This window comes from Saccostrea cucullata, unplaced genomic scaffold, assembly GCF_032062105.1.
Source record: "Saccostrea cucullata isolate Sc308-1 unplaced genomic scaffold, CSIRO_AGI_Scuc_v1 ctg9448, whole genome shotgun sequence".
Classification (NCBI taxonomy): Eukaryota; Metazoa; Mollusca; class Bivalvia; order Ostreida; family Ostreidae; genus Saccostrea; species Saccostrea cuccullata.
In genome coordinates, this window is record NW_026925468.1 from 1 (window position 1) to 20,407 (window position 20,407).

At 34.3% G+C, this 20,407-nt stretch overlaps 3 protein-coding genes across 4 annotated transcripts; all 3 read right to left on the reverse strand.

The window, feature by feature from the left end:
- Positions 1–4,831: 4,831 nt before the first annotated feature.
- LOC134268923 (solute carrier family 25 member 35-like) lies at positions 4,832–7,075 on the reverse strand. 2 transcript variants are annotated; one of them, XM_062751158.1, is made up of 4 exons: positions 6,875–7,075; positions 6,228–6,471; positions 5,577–5,795; positions 4,832–5,465 (listed from the first exon to the last, which is right to left on the reverse strand). In XM_062751158.1, the coding sequence occupies exons 1-4, from the start codon at positions 7,021–7,023 to the stop codon at positions 5,157–5,159; spliced, it is 921 nt and encodes a 306-aa protein (XP_062607142.1). In that variant the 5' UTR covers positions 7,024–7,075; the 3' UTR covers positions 4,832–5,156. The 2 variants fall into 2 exon arrangements, with proteins under 2 accessions (XP_062607142.1, XP_062607143.1); XM_062751159.1 differs by having other exon boundaries at positions 5,384–5,465; positions 5,564–5,795.
- Positions 7,076–9,508: 2,433 nt separating this feature from the next.
- On the reverse strand, positions 9,509–12,465 carry LOC134268924 (uncharacterized). Its single transcript, XM_062751160.1, has 3 exons — positions 12,406–12,465; positions 11,592–11,751; positions 9,509–11,480 (listed from the first exon to the last, which is right to left on the reverse strand). The coding sequence occupies exons 2-3, from the start codon at positions 11,743–11,745 to the stop codon at positions 9,643–9,645; spliced, it is 1,992 nt and encodes a 663-aa protein (XP_062607144.1). The 5' UTR covers positions 11,746–11,751; positions 12,406–12,465; the 3' UTR covers positions 9,509–9,642.
- Positions 12,466–14,842: 2,377 nt separating this feature from the next.
- Positions 14,843–19,486, reverse strand: LOC134268925 (sigma non-opioid intracellular receptor 1-like). Its single transcript, XM_062751161.1, has 4 exons — positions 19,309–19,486; positions 17,892–18,092; positions 16,234–16,326; positions 14,843–15,944 (listed from the first exon to the last, which is right to left on the reverse strand). Exons 1-4 carry the CDS (start codon positions 19,457–19,459, stop codon positions 15,700–15,702), a joined length of 690 nt encoding a protein of 229 aa, XP_062607145.1. The 5' UTR covers positions 19,460–19,486; the 3' UTR covers positions 14,843–15,699.
- Positions 19,487–20,407: the final 921 nt, after the last annotated feature.

Consider the following 20,407-nt stretch of genomic DNA (forward strand, 5'->3'; position numbering starts at 1 on the left):
TCGCATGAAACATCCTACAAATAATTTAAAAAAATCTTTAATTAACTTGTATATATGCAGAGTTTGATTCAAGCAGAAGAGATATACACTAACGAACCAAATTAGTTTGCAGACAAACATCTCGTCTTCTAATTCCATCTTAATGTTTATTGAATGGATTTCTTCTTTCTAATTAGGAATTTAGTTTTTTGTACCACGCACATAAATAGTGGAGAACGCTTCTGACATTAATAAAGAGAAATGTCAGTGAGACTAACTCCGTAATTAAATAAGGGACCTGGGAGATAATCACCCGGGTTAAGTTTTATTGACTCCGTGTTTAAATGCAACCCATGGGAAATATTACATCCCAGATTTAAAGCGATTTCTTTCCTTTTCTTTTAATAATTCTTTCTCGATCTCCATCCCTTGACTGATGTTGAAAACGAGAATATTTAATTTTAAACTTAGATTAGCAATCTGTCATTTACAACTACGGGACTGACCTGCTTAAGATCTGAACGACTTTCTCTTATGTATTGCTTAAGATCTGGTGATAGCATTACAGATATCTTGTTACAGGTCTGTATTAACCCAACGTGGCTATTCCTGGAAATATGATAAATTATTCACTGAAAAAAGCAACCAAGAATAGACGGGCACTTTAAGTGGTACTGCATAACAAAGCATTGATTTGATAAAGTATTGAAAAAATATTTACCTTGATTAATTGAAAAAAAAATTGAAAGAAAGTTTGAAGAACAAGACTTAAATGAACATATTCGGACAGAATGGTGTGTTTTCTACCAAAAAAACTGTTGACTCTTCTTTGATCTTTGAATTTACTGCTATTGAAATAAATCAAGTATTTTGTTGTAAATTTTGAATTAACGGGATGGAATTTATAACAGGACGTATGCTATGATAAAATTGATATTGTTTTTCTGTGTTGTCACTGGTTATATGAAAAAAACTGTATTGGTGTCGAACCAAAGGCAACTGATTCAGTGAAAGGGATATCATGCAGTCCCAGTCACATTTACTGTGTTTAATAATTTTAATGACTTTGTTATAAATAAATATAAAACTGTAGATTTGGGCTAAAATGTAAACCTGGACTAGGCGCCTTGAGGAGGTAATTAATCTCATAATTCACAAATGTACACAGCACACACAAAAGGAACATGGAACTTGATCACCCGGTATTGATTTAATTGTGGTCTGCGGTTTTTATACAATAATGGTGATTGTTTGGTCGAGCATAATGTAGCATATAGCAATAGGATACATAAATACCTACTGAAAGAAAGATATTCCAGAATACCCATACATGTATTCTTAATTGCATAACAAGAACCCTAAAAACCTAAGATCTTAACAGATAACTTTTCTAATTGAAGCACCGTCTTAATTATGTATGGTAGGTTTTGCATTTACGTCAGAGAAGATATCCCTTGCATAACAATCGTAGAACAAAATCGACAAAATCTATCTTAAACTAAGGAAACGTTTCTAGGATGAAGAAGTTTGAATAATGATGTTAAGAAGCAATTACAAGAGCACAAAGCAAGACACTTAGCATACTAATGGAAACTTAATCAGATACTGCTCTGAAAAAACATTATTTAATACCAATAACAATTGCTTAAAATCGAGAAATGTCCACGTGATGTCTCGGACCTCTTCTTGTATTCTGTGAGAACTGTGCAGCTGTATGCGAGATTAATTCTGATGTAGACTTAAAGTCTTGCAACAAAGAGCATTATTCGTGGAATTAGTATAACCGGATTTTCCTTGATCAAATTTTGCATATTCTTTTCTAGTTTGGAGGATAATTGACAATCACAAAAACAATTTAGGCTGCGTGGTTTTGCTCACAACTAAATGTGATATTGGCAGATCTACATGCAGAAGATATGGAGTTTACTGTAAGATTGATTAACAAGATAAGGTCCATGGCACTTATAACACGGAGATAAACCAAGTACAACTGCTCATCTTCTACAGACAATCGACAAGAAGACTCATCTTATATTTGGCTTTCAGATCTTAACCAATCAGAACCATCGATTGTCGGGCTCTAACATCGGTCCAAAATCGCCGTCCAATAATCATATTATTGAAATACCACAGGACCCAGGATCAGGCAGTGAGCTACAATGACCCCCGTCAGTTCCCTATCAATAACATCACACTTTGCCATCCACAACTCCCATGGCTGTGTATTCATGGTATCAGGACTATTCTTCATTACGTTTTTCACAGATCAAGTCCAACCCAATCAATTAGGAAAACTGCGGACACTTCATTTTTCTGGTTGTATGGTCTAAGAACAACATTGGCATTTCTTCTTTTTTTCAATAACACAGACGTCGTGATTTATTGAGGTTTCTCAGAATTAAATCAAGTTTCAATGATCTTCTTCAAGAAGATTTAATTGTCTGGACTCTACACTGGGAACAATAGCTTTTAAACGCAATCCTGCGGAATTAGGTTTTAAAAAAAGTTAATTATCTACTTTTGTGTCAAGCCAGACGTAAAGAATTTACGGTGTTTACGTTGGTAAACTAATCATTTTTCTTTTAATTAAAATGCTTAGCATTAGAAATTACATATGGGTGTATATTTCATTGTCATTCTTTTGAGTACATTTCTCAGAATTTTTTTCGTTAAATTACAAATAACTTCGTTATTATTTTTAAGACATAGAACAAAATCCTATCAATTGATGAGGAGAGCTTGATGTTTGAAGGCACGTTGTAAAACCACCATATACTTAATCTTGCCCCTTTTAATAACCATAGTTTAATAATTATTTAAAACAGATATTGTAATGTTAGTTTCACCTAATATTTATCATTAGTATGATGTATAAATAATAAAATAACCTACCAATATCTTTGTCTGTTAGTTGTCATATTTCATAAACAGACTTTACAATGTAGATGAATTTGCATAAAATTTTGCAAAGTTTGAGGTTTGATTTTTCTGCTATTTCTTTAGGAGGAAGGCAAAGGACTTCTTTGATCCTAATTCATAGAATCCAAAATTATTTGAAGAATGAGTCTCTCGGAAAAATGCCGAGTCTACAATGTTGAAAGCAAGTCTTTTTCATCCTAAAAAAGACAAAAAAGCTATTTTCCTTTCTTTGTCTGCCTGAGGTTCATATAATCAATATAAATCAAAATAAAAAAAAAACGAGGACACACAAAACAAGTTGTTTTGAAACACAAATATCCCGGTCAAAATTTCCAGAGAGTACATGTATGACGAGAATTTAAGAATTTCTTTAAAATCAAGATGAAAAGGTTGATTTAAAAGTATTTAAGAGAGCATCTTATTTTTTGCAATGTCTGCACTATTCAGGATTCTTCCATTTTTTTATATCACAGGATGAAATGCCAGGTTTCCCAAATTTGGAAACCCGATGGAAACATATGGGAATCGTGACCTCAGTAGTTTCCATATAGGTTCCATTTTATGGAAAGCACATAGATTCGCGACATGGAAACAATCAACTTGTGGTTTCCCGTAAGTTTCCCAAGATAGGAAACCGTGGGACCATGCCTCAGTTGTTTCCATGTAGATTCCCGACATGGAAACAATCAACCTGTGGTTTCCCGTAAGATTCCCGAGATAGAAAACCATGGAAACATGCCTCAGTTGTTTCCATATAGATTCCCGACATGGAAGCCATCAATCTGTAGTTTCTTCCATGTTTCCCTGGTAGGGAAACTTTGAAATTATATCTCATATTAATTTCCACTTAAATGTATTTTTTATTTTACAAAAAGTTAAATATTTTCTGAGGTTACCACATTTTTTCCTGATTATAGAATTTTTTCAAACGTGTACACATACTGTATCAAAAGAATTAACTCCCCCTTCGAACAGTTAAAATACCTAGAAGTGTATACTTTCTGTGTGATAAAATTTAATATTTCATGACCCTGAACGCAAATTAATTTTAAATTGGATTTATCAAATTAGTCTTGGTAAACTCGTCTAGAATGCGTGAACTGGAATAGAGAAGAGTAAGTGCAGTTATATAGAAATCAATCATAAAGGAACAAGTTGCGATTACTGATTAAAAGGCAAAATGTAGATGAGTAAGACTTTGTATAGTTACAAAGAAATCAATGTAAACTGGTCAGAAAAAAATCATTCATCGAATGAGGTGGCAAGGGTGTCTGAGTATTTTAATACTAGTATTTTGCTATAGTAAATATTGTTTAAGATATTTGTGTTTTTTTTTTGTGTGTGTTAGTTTTTTTTATTTATTCATTATTATTTGTTTTGTTTGTTTCATTGTTTGTTTTTTTGTTATTTTTTGCTTCTCGTTTTTTTTCGTGGGAAGCCCCCCCCCCCCCCCTAAAAAACCCCCCACATATTTGAAAACGTTGGTATGGCCTGTGTAACTACAGGCAACTGTCCTCACGTGCCATATCAGGTGGAGACACGTGCCGCGAAGACACCTGTCACTGTGTATTTTTTGTATATTCTATGTGATTTGAGAGGGTTTTCTATCTACAGGGTACAATGGGCTGTTGTCAAGCATGTACACACACAGTCTCCGCAAACTCGTTTAAAAATAAGATGATGATTTGTGGTTTTTATAATTATTAAAATTATTGTATAATAAATCATAATTTATACAAGAGAACATAATTTATTCATGAAATAACCTACATTTATAAAACTACCCAAACCCATTTATGAATTGTTGAAAATAAAAAGATATATTGCTCTTTCGAGGAACTTTATTTGTTGTTGAGAAATAGTATCAATTAATTGCGGTGTTTGAGCTTCAAGAATCTGGAGAGTAATAAGATTTAACATTAAGACGACAGCTTTTGATTTATTTTCTGAATATTCAAGACCCAAACAAGGTTTAGAAACATAGCAATATCGAGGGTTCACGGTTTATTGAGAGGAATGCCATTTTAACGAGCGATTTATTGTTTTCTGGAGAGCTTCTCCGTCACTTCTCAAGCAGACCCAAAACATAATAAGTTCTGACATTAAGAAAACTATCCTCCTGGAAATGGAATATTAGAATACATCAAGTATGGCCATAAATGACAAAAGCAATGAACCTTCCAGTATTTTATGGTGATTACAATGTTCATGTGTGCAGAATCGAATACACAGAATACTAATTGGATTTACGTAGATTCTCAGGAAAATGATTTTTTATACATGTATCGTAACCTGTCCCAGAAATATAAACTAAGGATAGTTTGAGGACCCAGTCTTAACAGTTGAGGTCCCCAACCCTTGTAAAATCCCCACAGGCCCTCAGTCCGAAATATTTGAATAAAACAATTAGCGACTCCAGAATAAGTTAGACCTTTTCCTTCCGAACAGACACCTTGGTTGTACATTCTGGTGGCCACAACATCAAACGGAGTCATGCACAAGGTATTCATTACGGCACTTGCAAAGGTTGCTATTAGTGCATTGCGCCCGTCATCGGGATCGAAGTACTGTAAACAGAAAATGGGCAATTTATGTTATGCCATTTAAACACGATCAGATAATGGGATGATCATTGTCACGTGATAATCAGTAACACAATCATTACCTGTTGTACTCACTTTCAGACCAATGATATACTGTCTAACAAAGGAGAATGTAGTCAGCTGAACTGAAGAACCGACCATAACTTTTATGACGGAAGCATATGCCCCTCGCCACATTCCAAACAGACCGGAGCTGCGGTAGATACTCAGCAGTCCGTGTGTCATGCTTTCATGAGCGTGCTGGTATCCAACAGCGATGTCCTGAACAGCTTTTGATTGAAGATGAGTTTTTACCTTTGAACAGAAAAGATTAATTATTTTTGTATGGTGTGATTTAACTTTATTAGTTTTCTTTGGTTTGTTCAAATTTGTGAGTAATTTTTTAGAGTTTGTTTTTATAATTCAAATATAAGCTAGACTACGAAAAAAGAAGATTTTTCAATATTATTACTAGTATCTGAAACCGTGAAATTACATATCTTACTTAAAAGAACAGCATTCTAATGAAAAAAATAAAAACATATCTACAAGGTTATCAAAGATAATGGTTAATTTATTTTTATTACATTTTAAATCGTTTATTTGATGAGCTATATCAGGTGAACAAGAACAAAGCTTAAAAATAATTACATCTAATCAACATGTTATCAGAAAAAAATCCTTTTTTGGTAAATTTTATTTTATGTTGACAAGTTCTTATTTCTTTTAAAAATACTCGGTACGCACCAAATAAAACGGGCTTCCAACCCATGTTGCTATACCTCCAGCCAAGGCTCCAGCCGCAATGTTCCTTGGGAAGGAGTATTCCCCTGACGGCGAGGTCGTGAGCCCAGCGTTGGTCAAGATTTGGAATGTCCCCAGTCTGAGGCCATTCATCGTCATCTGGTACCACAACCCTGGAATAAGCCCCTTCTGAATACCCGTGATTCCCTCATTTTTGGCGATTGTAAAGAGGCCGTGTAAAGCATTTCTATCAAAAAGTGTGCTTTCAGTTAACTTCATCATTTTAATTCAAGGGAAAGTTTGAGCTAATGTAAGTCTACATACAGAATTAAAGTATATCAAACTAGACAGCTGAAAACGGTATATATAATTATGTACAATTTCATATTTCCTCCTTTTATTGTGTATATTCAACGTCTTGAATATCTGATAATCGAATATCATATATATACATCAAAATATCAAACTTAGATACTGTTACAATTAGAACAGTGTCTAAGAACAATGTCACAGTATGTCAATCACAATGTTATTACGGATATTTTTCGCCCGCCTACCGAGTTTCATCTTAAAGTTACTGTAGCTTTTTGTGTTTTTCTTTTCATGATAAGAATATTTCGATAGGAGGACAGGTGTTTAGATAAGATTACCTATACACAATGGTAGTCTGTCCTCTTGCCTTAAGTTCCCCCTGTAACTGCATACGGATTTTGACCACCTCCAGTGGGTTGGTGAAGAGACATGCTCCACATCCTGCTATTCCAGCGAGCAAAAACTCGACATAATGACTCCTATTCATCTCTTCATATCCGTATTAAATACTCCATCATGTATTTAAATTTATTCATCAACCAGCCTCAAATTTGACCCCTGGCTGATCATATGATTAAAATTCATTTCAGCAAGGTTCGTGAATGTAGGCTCCATATACATGTACATGTGGGTCATTTTGATAAACTTCTGGATGCATGAATTCAGAAGAAATGTTTGATAGATAAAACATAAAACTGAGTTTTTGTGTCAATTGCTTTGTTTAGAAAGTGAGGAATTGAAAAAGGCATAACTCATTTAGTAATACTTTTAAGATTAGGGAAAATTCGGCCATTGACCATAGTTTAGTTTCGACGTCAGTTTAAATAATCATAAAATACAACTGTTATCCTCTATTCCCGTAAGATATCTGTCACAAAAGATCATTGCTTGTTTTGTTCCTGATTTCAGCTTTATCTAGCTTTATATTTGAAAGATAAAATTAGATAATAGAGGGTGCAATTAAGTATCAGTACATCTGACCAGATGATCATCGTTTTGTTGTTATGTAGTTCATGTACGTACACGTGTACCCATCTTCAAGTTGTTGCATAAACGGATTAAAAAATCAAGACACCTTCAAGTTGTTGCATAAAGGGAATAAATAATTAAGACACCTTCAAGTTGTTGCATAAACGGATTAAATGATATATTAATGGCACGCCAAATTCACAAAAATGAGCTAATCATAGTCTTGCAGTCGATAAACTAGGTTTATCGGTTGTAAACTATAGTTACGGACTTTAAACTATAGTTAACAACGTTAATCTATATTTTACATCTGTAAACCATAGTTAACGCGTTTGTCTATGTTTCAGAATAAACTATACTTAAAACTGGAAACGATCATTTGCGATTGTAAAACATAGATTACAGGTATCGGATAAATACAGTTTCACGATTTGTAAACTTTGGTTTACAACTCTTAACTATAGTTAACGATCTGATAAATATAGTTTCACGATTTTTGAAACTACATGTATGGTTAACAACCCTTAACTATAGTTTACGATTGTAAATTATAGTTTACAGACGTGAATCTATGTTTATCAACAAAATCTATTGTTAACGTTTTACAGACAGATAAATATGGCACTCCAAATTCACAAAAAAGAGTAAATCATAGTTTCACAATCGATAAACTAGGTTTATCGGTTGTAAACTATAGTTTACGGACTGTAAACTATAGTTAACAACGTTAATCTATATTTCACATCTGTAAACTATAGTTAACGCGATAATCTATGTTTGACAACCGTAAACTATACTTAACACCGAAAACTATCATTTGCGATTGCAAAACATAGATTATCTGATAAATACAGTTTCACGATTTGTAAACTATAGTTTACAAACCGTTAACTATAGTTAACGATCTGATAAATATAGTTTCACGATTTGTGAAACTATGATTAACAACTCTCAACTATAGTTTACGATTGTAAACTATAGTTTACAAACGTGAATCTATGTTTATCAACAAAATCTATTGTTAACGCTTATTACAGACAGATAAACTTAGATTATCATTCGTAAACTATAGTTAACAACCGCTAAATATAGTTTTACAGATGAAAACTATACTTAACGAATCGTTAACTATAGTTTACGGTTTGTAAACTATAGTTTACAGTCGATAAACCTAGTTTATCAATTGTGAAACTAGGTTTATCTCATTTTTGTGAATTTGGCTTGCCATAGATAAAATTAGATTTATTTAGCATTCGTGAACTTATACTTAACAACCGTTAAATATAGTTTTACAGATGAAAACAATAGTTTACGAATTGTTAACTATAGTTCACGGTTTTAAAACTATAGTTTGCAGTCGATAAACCTAAATTATCAACTGTGAAACTCTGTTTAGCTCATTTTTGTGAATTTGGCGTGCCATATACTAGTATATTGATCCTCTTAACATTTTTTTCCCTTTTGAATTTTTTTTCAAAAGACATCTCAAAATTGAAATTAAAATACATAAAACTCTAGCAGATCTTAAGATGCAAAATTTAAAAAAAATATATCTATAACAGGCACCTGACGTTACTTATTTGTCTTTTAATAAAAAATATACCCATACCTAATAACTAGGCAGGGTTATATTTTTTTATTTAAAAAAAAAATAAGCAACGTCAGATGCCTGTGCTATCTATCTAGCGCTAGGACAAAGAAAAGTCTGTCTAATAAAAAGGATCTCAACATTTTTCACACTTATGAAAAAAGTTAGCACAATATGCCCATCCGGGTTGTTTCAGATCAGTGCATAATTGACTTTTTAGGGGAAGGGCATGCTGGTACAGGTTGTTTTGAAAACTTCTACTGTGTATGTTTCTAAAATCTCCTCCAGAATAACAAACTTCAGCGGTACTTACGATGAATTTTACCTTAACATATCAGCATAGGAAAGTAAATTAAAAGCGTACATTAGTAATACCATGATAACATATCAACTATGTATAAAAAAGGGTCCATACACTGTTCTTCTGAATTTATCATCAGGTAAGCTTTTTAAGTCTTTAAAAAATCAAATACTAGTATTTGAGAAGTTCTTATCACAGAAAAAGACCGAAAGCAAAGTTATTTTTTCGTCAAATGTTTTTATTGGAACTTAAAATTGATGGAAGGTAACTTGTTCAAAATCTGTATGTCCATCCCAGCACTTTCCATTTAGTTCATCACACCTTTGAATTATCGGTTTGTGTGTGTGTCTGTCTAATCGAATCTGTAGAGTATGGCTGTGGCTTTCTTGGTTTTCACTCTCAGTTGCTGACGTCAAAACATGAACCCAGACATCGTTTTTCAGAAGTTGTTCCCAATCGCTAGCCGGAACGAAAAACTCATGATCATGGTTGTCTATTGGATTCACGTGAGAGGAGGTTAGCCTGAAATGCAGATCTGGTTGGACAGTCTCGTGTTTGCCTTGAGTGGCCGGTTCCTGGTATATTGGCGACATTGAAGACATGTGGTTCAACATTTCGAGTAAAGCGTCTGCTTCCTTTCCGACGCTGTCGCCTTCCCTATGGAGGGGATAGATCGGCCATCTTTGTCTTACTTCACCAACACCGGGAATTTTAGGTAAAATTGTTTGTATTCCAGATGCCACAACTCGGTGAATAGCTCCTTTGTCATCAAGGACACCAACGTCCTGTCCAGGGACATTTCCATAAAATTCAACAGGAGTTTGATAGAAGTGAAGGGTTGATATGCCTTTGTATGCCAGATTAGCGTTATGGGAATCTCCTTTACGGCCATTTTCAGTTACCTCGCTTTCATTTTTCATGTCAAGATTATATGGATTCCAGGATGCAAGAGGATTGAGATAGATAATTTCCAGAGGAATGGCATATGAGAATTTTTCTGTCGTTGAGGTACAATTGGTCTTGAGAGTTCCAACCGTCTTGCACGACCTTAAAATGACCGATGCTACTCGGTTTTGGTGGTTTTGTGCCATCCACAGGTTGCTATCGGAGAACCCCCTCTGGCTAACTTGCATTCCATGATGTAACTTGTACTCCCGGTGGTAGCGTGCGGTGTTTTCTGCCCTCTCTCGTCCTTCTCCAGCTATCAAAGCAGTATGATTAAATTCACTGTCATGTTGACCTCCTCGATAATTGTTTGCCCCTGGAACGCCATGCATCAGAGTGTCCAATAGACCTTTAGCATACGCTCGGTCTTCAAATTTTCCGTATCCTTCAACTTCATCAAACTCAGCTTGAGCTGCAGATGCAGCGACTGTAAATCTGGCTTCCTCGGTACGGCTGTAGGTTGACATATTGTATTTTCTTGTCACTCTGTAAGCAATGTCGTCGATTGGTTTGAAAACTTTAAGTGGGACACCTTGGTGAATTGGGCTACAAAGAATTCTGTAGGTCCATTGAGCGTATCTTGGTTTGCCATGGGTGTCTATGTCCATTATTTTTTTAGGCAGAAATGCTAAATCTTCATTGAGATCCTTCATACCTGTGTACGACATCAGCCTGACTTTGTCCGCGAGGTTATCGTAGTCAGTGGCGTCTAAGTGGTGGGTCTCGCTATGGAAAGGTTCATGAAGGTGTTTTGTATCCCACTCCCAGTTCCCCTCCAGGTAACATAAGACTGGTTTGAAGTAAGGTTTGTAGTTCCTGATGGTAGAGTTTTGAAGTCTGAAGGCCCGGAAATACTCCTTCATTTCCGCTATCTGCTCGGGAACTGTGTGTTTTGTTGTGACTGAAGGCGGGACTTGTGGGTATGCAATTTTGTCTGTTGCGTGATAGTTCCCTTTATGCTGGCTGGGCATTTCTAGGGTATAATCATTATGACGGGTTCGGAATTCAACACCATTCAATACAGCATTAACCTCTCCAAAGCCAATAACGTCTTTGTAGTTTGGATGCGAGTGAATGGCACTGGTGGTTTCCGAATTAAAAGAATCAGTCCCAGATGACAAACGTCTCACTTGCTTGATACCTTTATAAAATGAATTCATCTTGTTTAGTGATGTCAGAAATGACGTAGAATTATTTGACACATTTCGAAGGGGGAGTACAATCTACATAAATGTATGTGATTACACATTACCCGAGTCTCCATCAGAGCGAATCCTCTCTTCGACATAGAACTGCTGGGTAACCAGTTGTTTGGTCAGATCATTCAGTATTTCCTCCATTTTCTGGAGCCTGTAGTTGGCGCCCAAGCTCAGTCCCACCACACATACAAGGATGAAGAGCTTCATGATAGACTGACGCGAAAAGAAAGGTATGCATTTTGTTACATCAAATAAAAACTAATATAAGCAAATGTCTTAAAACCATCATATAAAAGAGAAATGCCAAATGAATATACATGATCTGTTTACGTCAGAGTAGAACATGTAATAGTTTGGTAAGAAGCAGTGTAAATAAATTTGTAAATACATACAATTTAAATAAATGGTCTCGGTTTGGTAATGAAATATTTAAGATATACGATAATATGATAAATCATTAGAAAACATAGGTTGAATCATATGGATCGATGTTTCACAGATTTCAGTAAATAAACAGATACATGCAAACATAGAATTATCCTTCATACGGATTAGGGTTTGAATTACATATTAAATTTGAAAAGAATTAGAATATCTTATAAAGTATCTGATCGAATTAAAACAAAATATTTGAGCAATATGGTTGAAAAGGAACCACCTGAATTGCTTAGGTAAAGCAAACCGAAAAAGGATTTAAAGAATCCCTTTAAAAAAACCTTTGTATAATTTTCAAAACATCACGATATACTTTATAACCAGATCTTTTCAATACTTTTTTTAAATAAACTTTCATTACAGCAAATTAAAATAAAAACATTAAAAATAATTTCCTGAAGAAATGAATAATTAGAAAATAAACCAATATACCTATTTGTGTCAGCCTTCGATCGCCAAATAGCCGAATCGAACTGCTGAATATTACATTCTGTGTATCGTTTTTATAGGCAGGTGAATTTGACAAGACAATATGATAACATCTATTCTCTGAATCGAGATAATACAGAAAACAGTGTGTTAAGGGGAGATAACTGGTTCCATCTGTCTGTCAGTCGGTTCGAAAGGGAGATAATGCATCAGTCGATAGTGATTACCAGAGTATAAGTACTTTTGTGTTGATTATTCATCAAAAAGGCAGCATATGTTCTGAAAGGACAATGTGGATTAACAACTTTTAATGCTTTAGATTTTACAAAATATTTTATTCAAAGCATAAATCAATTAAGTTTTTTAACAATCTTAAATATATGCTGAAATTAAAAATCTGTCTCCTAAAAGCTTGGTAAATGATATTCTTTTGGATTACAAAACCGGAACTGTTTATGGATTTTCGATGTCTGTTTTTCTGTCTATCAGTTGCAACGATTGCATGGGTGTCGGAAGCAAATTGAAAGGTGGGTTAATTGAAAGGTGGGCTAAACCAACAAAAAAGGTAAAACCCAATTTTCAATGCCTATATTGTATATATTTGCAAAAACAGTGGAGGGGGGGGGGGGGCTAAGCCCTCCCTAGCCCCCCCTGGTTCCGACGCCTATGAATTGTAATGGTTAAAATGGTTAACCTTAATGTTAAGTATTTGTAGTGAAATCTTCTGAATTTCACGATAAAGGCACAGACCCGTAATCCTGTCATTAGCAAATCAGTGTTTTAGGGTGACCTATATATTTAGGTTCAACTTTTTGATTCGCAGACATCCTCTAATCTCAGCGCAAGTAATTCTGGATGAACATTTTTAGCTCTACTGGTCAGAGACCAGAAGAGCTTATGCGATAGTAATGCGTCCGGCGTCCGTCCGTCTGTCCGTCTGTCTGTCCGTCTGTCTGTAAACAATTTTTCAAAATGCTACTCCTCCTACAGTTTTGGTCTGATTTCAGTATAACTTGGCACACAAGTAGAATACACTAAGATACTTAAATCTGTGTATCGGTTTTTGATTTAGATGAACGGTGTTGCCGTGGTTACTAAAAATAGAAATTTCTGTGAAATTCTTTCAAAATGCTACTCCTCCTACAGTTTCGGTCTGATTTCAGTATAACTTGGCACACAAGTAGAATACACTAAGATACATAATTCTATGTATCGGTTTTTGATTTCGATGAACGGTGTTGCCGTGGTTACTAAAAATAGAAATTTCTCTGAAATTCTTTCAAAATGCTACTCCTCCTACAGTTTTGGTCTGATTTCAGTATAACTTGGCACACAAGTAGAATATACTAAGATACATAATTCTGTGTATCTGTTTTTGATTTAGATGAACGGTGTTGCCGTGGTTACTAAAAATAGAAATATCTGTAAAATTGTTTCAAAGTGCTACTCCTCCTACAGTTTTGGTCTGATTTCAATATAACTTGGCACACAAGTAGAATACACTAAGATACATAATTCTGTGTATCAAATTTTAATTTTGATGAACTGTGTTGCCGTGGTTACTAAAAATTGAAATGTCTGTAAAATTGTTTCAAAATGCTACTCCTCCTACAGTTTTGGTCTGATTTCAATATAACTTGGCACAAAAGTAGACTACACTAAGAACATAAAGAAACTTTATCAACGATCATTGTTCTATATATTGCTGTTGTAAAGTTTCAAATCCCAGCTGCTTAAGTACTCTTCTCTTCCTTTGCTATAAGTTCAAACCAGTAGAGCTTCAGTCTCGACAGAGACTTCTGGTTTATTCAAGTTCTACACTAGACCTTCGAAGTCAGTCCGGACTCGCTGGACATTGACCTTTGACATAATTCTCATTTAACATTATTTTATAAGATTACTGACAATATTAGCAATGTGTGGTCTTCATCGAATCTCAGTTATAGATAAATATGGATGCAACTTTTATCATGCAATGATTTGACTACGTTACGCAGACTTTTCCAAAGTGAGAATTTCTCCCGGAAGACTGTCTACACTTTTATATTGAAGCTTCTACTTTTTGAAAAGAGAATCTAACATGTGAATTTTCAGTAGTAAGTATCCCACTACGTATAGGTTTTAATTTGATTCATACCATCGATAAAAACGTCAAAGATTTAACTTGTAACTTTTCAAGCTGACCACCCACACACCTCTATTTTCAAAAACGGATACTATGTGACAGCAGTCCTAGAGGAGAAGTGTCACTAACAGTTAGTATTCCGAAGGAAGTCTCCCCTGCATTTTAGCTAAGATAATTGTCAGATCTTCATATTCCATTACTTCAAGTTTTCAATGCTTAGATCATTCCTTGATGCTCCCCCCCCCTCACCCCACAAAAAAAATGTTAGCTGACAATAGCTAAGGTGTTAACGTTACAACAATAAGAAGCTGTCAGTATATTTGTGGAATTCTTTTTTATTTGATTTATATTACAATATAAGAAAGAAACAGAGTGCTGAAACAAGCTGAAAAGGGTCCTTCCACACAAATTTATTTGCATTCAACACATCACAACAGACTATGTGTACTCAGTAGCAAATTCATGTAAACAACAATCAAAACTTTACATATTTAGTGCCAAAATATTATATACATAAAGCAAACCTACTGTGTTTTACCCGAAAAATCTTGTACAAAAGTATAAAACAAGAAATGTTTAAAGAAAATAAATGTCAAACAAAGCATTGCAATTTCTTTGCTAGGATACATTCTCTCTCTCCCTCCTCCCCCTTTTCTCTCTCTCTCTGTAAAATAAATCTAGGAGTTTATCATCATTGCAAACAAAATATATTAAATGAGTATTTGACAGTTCCAACAGACAATTCTCATTATGCTGACATTTAGATACTTGATAATGTAATTAGGTTAATTTACTCTATGATGAACTTAATATTAACTAATCCCTAGAATGCAACTGAAATCCCAGCGAATTGTTATATTACTCTGATCTTAAACATAAAGTTGTTTGATTAAATGTTTTAACAAAACAGGGCATTATGGAATGTAAGGTGGTGGGCATTCAAAAATGAATGAACAAACATCAGAGTGTAAATATCATTTACTATAATGAACAGAAATATTCTTGACTAGTCTTAAAAGTTTTTGTTCCATTATCTTAAAGAATCAACCCTTATTTTCTTGACTGAAAAACTATATGCAGCTTTTATCATCTGCATACCTGAGTTTGTTTCTTCAAAGGTAAAGAATGTCTCAAATTTGGTCCCTTATCGGTAAACTGAGTTAACACTCAAATTACAAATTCTCTTTTACATACTCTCTCCATTCATCCATAGAGGCATTCATTTCTAAAAATAATGCTTTGGCATACACTCTTAAAATGTAAAACAATGTCACAAAGTCTGTGGTGCTAAAGAAGGTGTCTGCGAGGGCAAATGTGAGTGTTGATGGTATAAATCCTCTGCCATACTCAACCATCCAGGTGTCAGCAGTGAAGAAGACTGCTGTTACATTTCCCATTGGGTGGGGCACAACGTCACCTAGGATTACAAGTAAAACTATGTAAAGAACAGGGTATGTGTACATGTACTATGTTAGTTCTAATGTCTTTTGGTGGATTTTTTCATAGGTATTAAAACTTATCATCTTTTCTTTTTTTTAAACATGCAATTTCATGTAATAACATGTAAATACATTTTCAAAACATAATTCACAAGTAATCATGTATATTCTGAAACCTAGCCATATTAGTTAAAATTTATTAAGCATTTACAATAATTTGCTGAAATAAATATATTAAAGCATAACATGCACTCTTTTCAAACTAACCAGCATTGTAGTCGTGAGCCTCTAACTCTCCCTCCCTCCATTGCTTCATTGACCCCGAAATCAGGGTATCGGAAATGTTTGCCCAGTATCGACCTAAAAAAGTGTTACATAATATGCCTTAAACAAGGAACAAACATAAAAATGTGCTTCAAAAACTGTGAAGAAGTCTTTAATTCTTTGTGTGTAGATAACTCTTTTTTTTGTTTTGTTTTTTTTTAAAACTACTATTTCACATAACCATTCAGATTACTATTTCATGTCACCTATATTTATACAAAGTGATCCACAAGAGAACATTTTTAAAATAAAAAAAATATGTAACAAATGAATGGAATTTTCTTCTGTATTAAAAGTTAAGAATAAATCAATTTTAATCAAATGAAATATAAATTAAAAAAAAAAATCAGTAAAAGCGTTCAAAATATAAAGAAAGATAACTCTAACTTTTGTTACAATTCCTCAACCTTGTGCAAAAAGCTTTTAATTTGAGGAGAAAAGGTAGAAAGAAATTGATGTGAAAACATTGTTCATTATGGTTTTTCATAATTATGTATGGTTATATTTGAATTAATAAAATGTAGAAACATTTCCTATTAACTTTTAACATACAGAAGTATGCATTGTAAAATAAAATGATGATCATGATATTCATGTAGGACTATGTTAAGACAGATAGGTACAGGTACATGTGTTAGTACAAAGAGGTCCTGCGTTCTAGTCCAAGACCCCTGGTTTTCTTTTTTACCACCTTTGACATTTGGTGCCTTAATAACATAAAAAAACTCTATTCCCTTGAAATATGCTTTAGAGCATTTTCTTCACTCATAGGGAAAAAATTCTACTCAGCGGGGAATATGTCACCTGGATTATAGGTGTGTGTAAGTCAATATATAGGGTCTCAAAAGCCCAATGATTAGAGCATGGTATGCCAGAGGCCTTGAGTTTGGGTTCTAATTGAGATTCAAACTTTCACCATCTGTTGAATAACACATTTTTGTAAATTGTCTCTACACTGACTGTACCTTTTGTCAGTGCATTGACATTGTTCATTGTCATGCATGCTCTCTACTAGTCCACTAAGTCTGACATTTTCCAGGCCTTTTTCATAATTTCAATATTTTACATGCCACAAAAATGTCAGAACTGGTGCCATTCTGAAAACTGGAAATTTGCTGTCTCCACCTAGAGGGGTATTCTCCGGTTGATTGTCTATACGTTTATACTTGTGAACTGAATTACATGAAAATGCAGAATTCACAGCTTATCAACAGTAGAATGCCTTGAGTACTCAACAACATTGTTTTTATGATTTGTTCATAAAATATACAGTCCAGTGAAAACATTTTACAGTCCAGTGCAAACATTTTATTAGACCCCCAAGTTTTGTTTTCATTTAGTGTATTTTAAAATCTCGAAAAACTTGCATCAAAATATGGAGTGATATTTTCTTTTCATTGATATCCGTGAGTACTAAAAGCATTGTGCTAATTTTAAGATTGGAATTTAATTCAGTTGCAAGTATTGATAATCAGCTCAGGTTGAAGAAAGTAAAATTTTAAGTTTTTATAATGGCACCCGTTCTGACATTTTCCTGACAAGTAAAAAGTCTGGATATTTCAGACAGCTCTCCACCTGAATTAGTCATTTCTAACACCTACCTGAGTGACCTGACGTCTCCACAGCTGTACCAAAGAACAAGATATACTCAGTCAAAGAAGCATGCAGCAGGCACATGCTGCCCATCCATCCACCAGCATTCATAAATATCCACTGCATGTCCTCCTCTGGTAGGATGTGTCCAGGATACATTCTTCGCAACACTGTACCAATCTTCTCAAAAGCTACCTTTGGTTTCAGACCTGAAATTTGACAACGAAATGTTATCAGGTCCAGTACAATCACTAGATTTAGCTACGTAGGTAGAATTACCTACGTAGCTTTATTTACCTACCTCAGGTAGCTTTATTTAGCTATTTCAAGGTAAGTTTTCAAAAGTTTTCTTTTTATTAAAAAGAGACAAAAAGTCGCAATTAAATGACTATTGATATCTATACTAGGGAGGCTTTAAAAAACAATCCAAAGCAGAGATAGTTTATACATTGCTGCGTTTGGACAATTTAGAGCAAAACATGTAATTCCATTGTTTGCTTAACTGCCCTCTTGGTGGGGCATGCCCGAGTATGATTACTTCACATTGTGCTGAATAATTACTGACCTATTATTGTGTTAACCGGAACTGGACTTCTTTGTCATTTCATTCAAGGAGTAACTGTTCTAACTGTCATACATAGCCCCAAAACTTTCAGAACTTTGATTGCAATTTCGCAGAAAAAGACATTTTTCCAAGAGGGATTTTTTCATGAGTTGTTTTCAGATGAGTTCAAAGTTGAAAATGATCACTGCATCAAAATGACATTTTCTGCACACCCTGTGAAATATGCTTTTTAACAGAAATAAGTCAATTTGGTAGCTAAATAAAGCTACCTCAGGTAGGTAAATAAAGCTATGTAGGTAAATCAAGCTACGTAGCTAAATCTAGTGATTGTACCAGACCTGGTTATATACATGATTCCATCCTTAGAGTAAAAATTCCTTCTACATGATCAATGTATAAGGATCACAGTGAGTGTGAACGCTCTACAGGGGATGCTTACTCCTCCTAGGCCCTGATCCCACGTCTGGAATTTCCAGGGTCCCCGTTATATGCCCTCTCCACTTATTTGAATTGTTTATAGATTTTTGAGATCGATCACTTCTCTTAATCTTTACCTTTTCCCTCTGCTGTCAACAATCTTAACTACAAATTCAATTTGCAGTACAAAGCTGTTCAAAGTACATGTACATGTAGTTACAATGTAGGAAGTACAGTATCTTAAAAAAATATTTGTAGTGTTCATATGCTAGTTTCTTGATTATTTTTAAATTTAAGATTGGGTACCCTAATTATTAATTCATTCCTTTCTTTCAAAATGGAAATTTTGATCATCAACTTAAAAATAAAAAGTTACTTTATGTACACAGGTACATGTACTCGTCACATGATAAGATGTCATTGACTTGATTGAATCACTTTACCTGCATATTTTTTAACCAAAACAGCTACTTCGTCGCCGCTTGTTAAATGTTCCTTTTTGTTTAACCAGTACTGGATGCAGAAAATTAAGAAACATAACAATAGAACCCATTTTACAGTCGAGTGTAGACAACTAACGCTGCAACACCACATTGTTTTGGTTTTGTTTACGTTGTAGGTTCTTTGTACCTTCTTTTTAGAAGAGCTGTCAATACTTGATTTAACCCGTGTACTTAGTATTCGATTCAACTGCATTAAACACTTTATGGTAGTCCTTTTTATTGTAAAAGAGTATACTGGGTTTTTTTTTCTAATTCAGACCCAGACTGCCCGTGTTTGTGATATTTATCGATTTCAAAATAAAATTAATACGGCCTAAGAATACAAGAAATTTTTAGTAAAATAAAGTAAACGAATTTATGATTATTCTATAAATGCTGGTTTGCATATCGAAAATTATCACGGGAATACGTACGTCCTGAATAGTTGTCATATTAATTATCCATTATTTGATATTTCGAATATTTAAAAAAAAATAAATGGGCCGGTGTAAAGACGAATAATGACCCCATCGAATAATGACCGGGGGGTCATTTTTCGACAGGGAAAAATGACCCTCGGTCAATAATTTCTACGGCGAAAATGACCCCCGGTCATTATTCGACGTCGAATGATGACCCTTTTGCCCGTAGAAAAAGTATCACCACCCTAAAAATTTGCAGAACCCACGTGAAGAAAAATGACCCCCGTAGAAAAATGACTCCCTGTGGATTAAGCTGAAATTTTTAGGGGGCAAAAAAAAATTAGATAAAGAAGCATATTGGCCAAAATGCTCACCTGAGCTAATTGGGAATAAATTGATGATATGTTATTTCATAACATTATACAATTATAGTAGCTATATTTTAAGATCAATGCGATGATTCAGAATCTAAAGGAGTAAAAGATTTATCGAGCCTAAAGCAAAGGGTTAGGTAAACATTGTTTTTCGATGGTGGAAATCATCGTACTGACAGAAAAAATCAGCAGTATTATATATTATAAAATCCTCCGCTTGAAAAGCGGCAGGATATATAGTGACCGGGATGTCTGTCCGTCCGT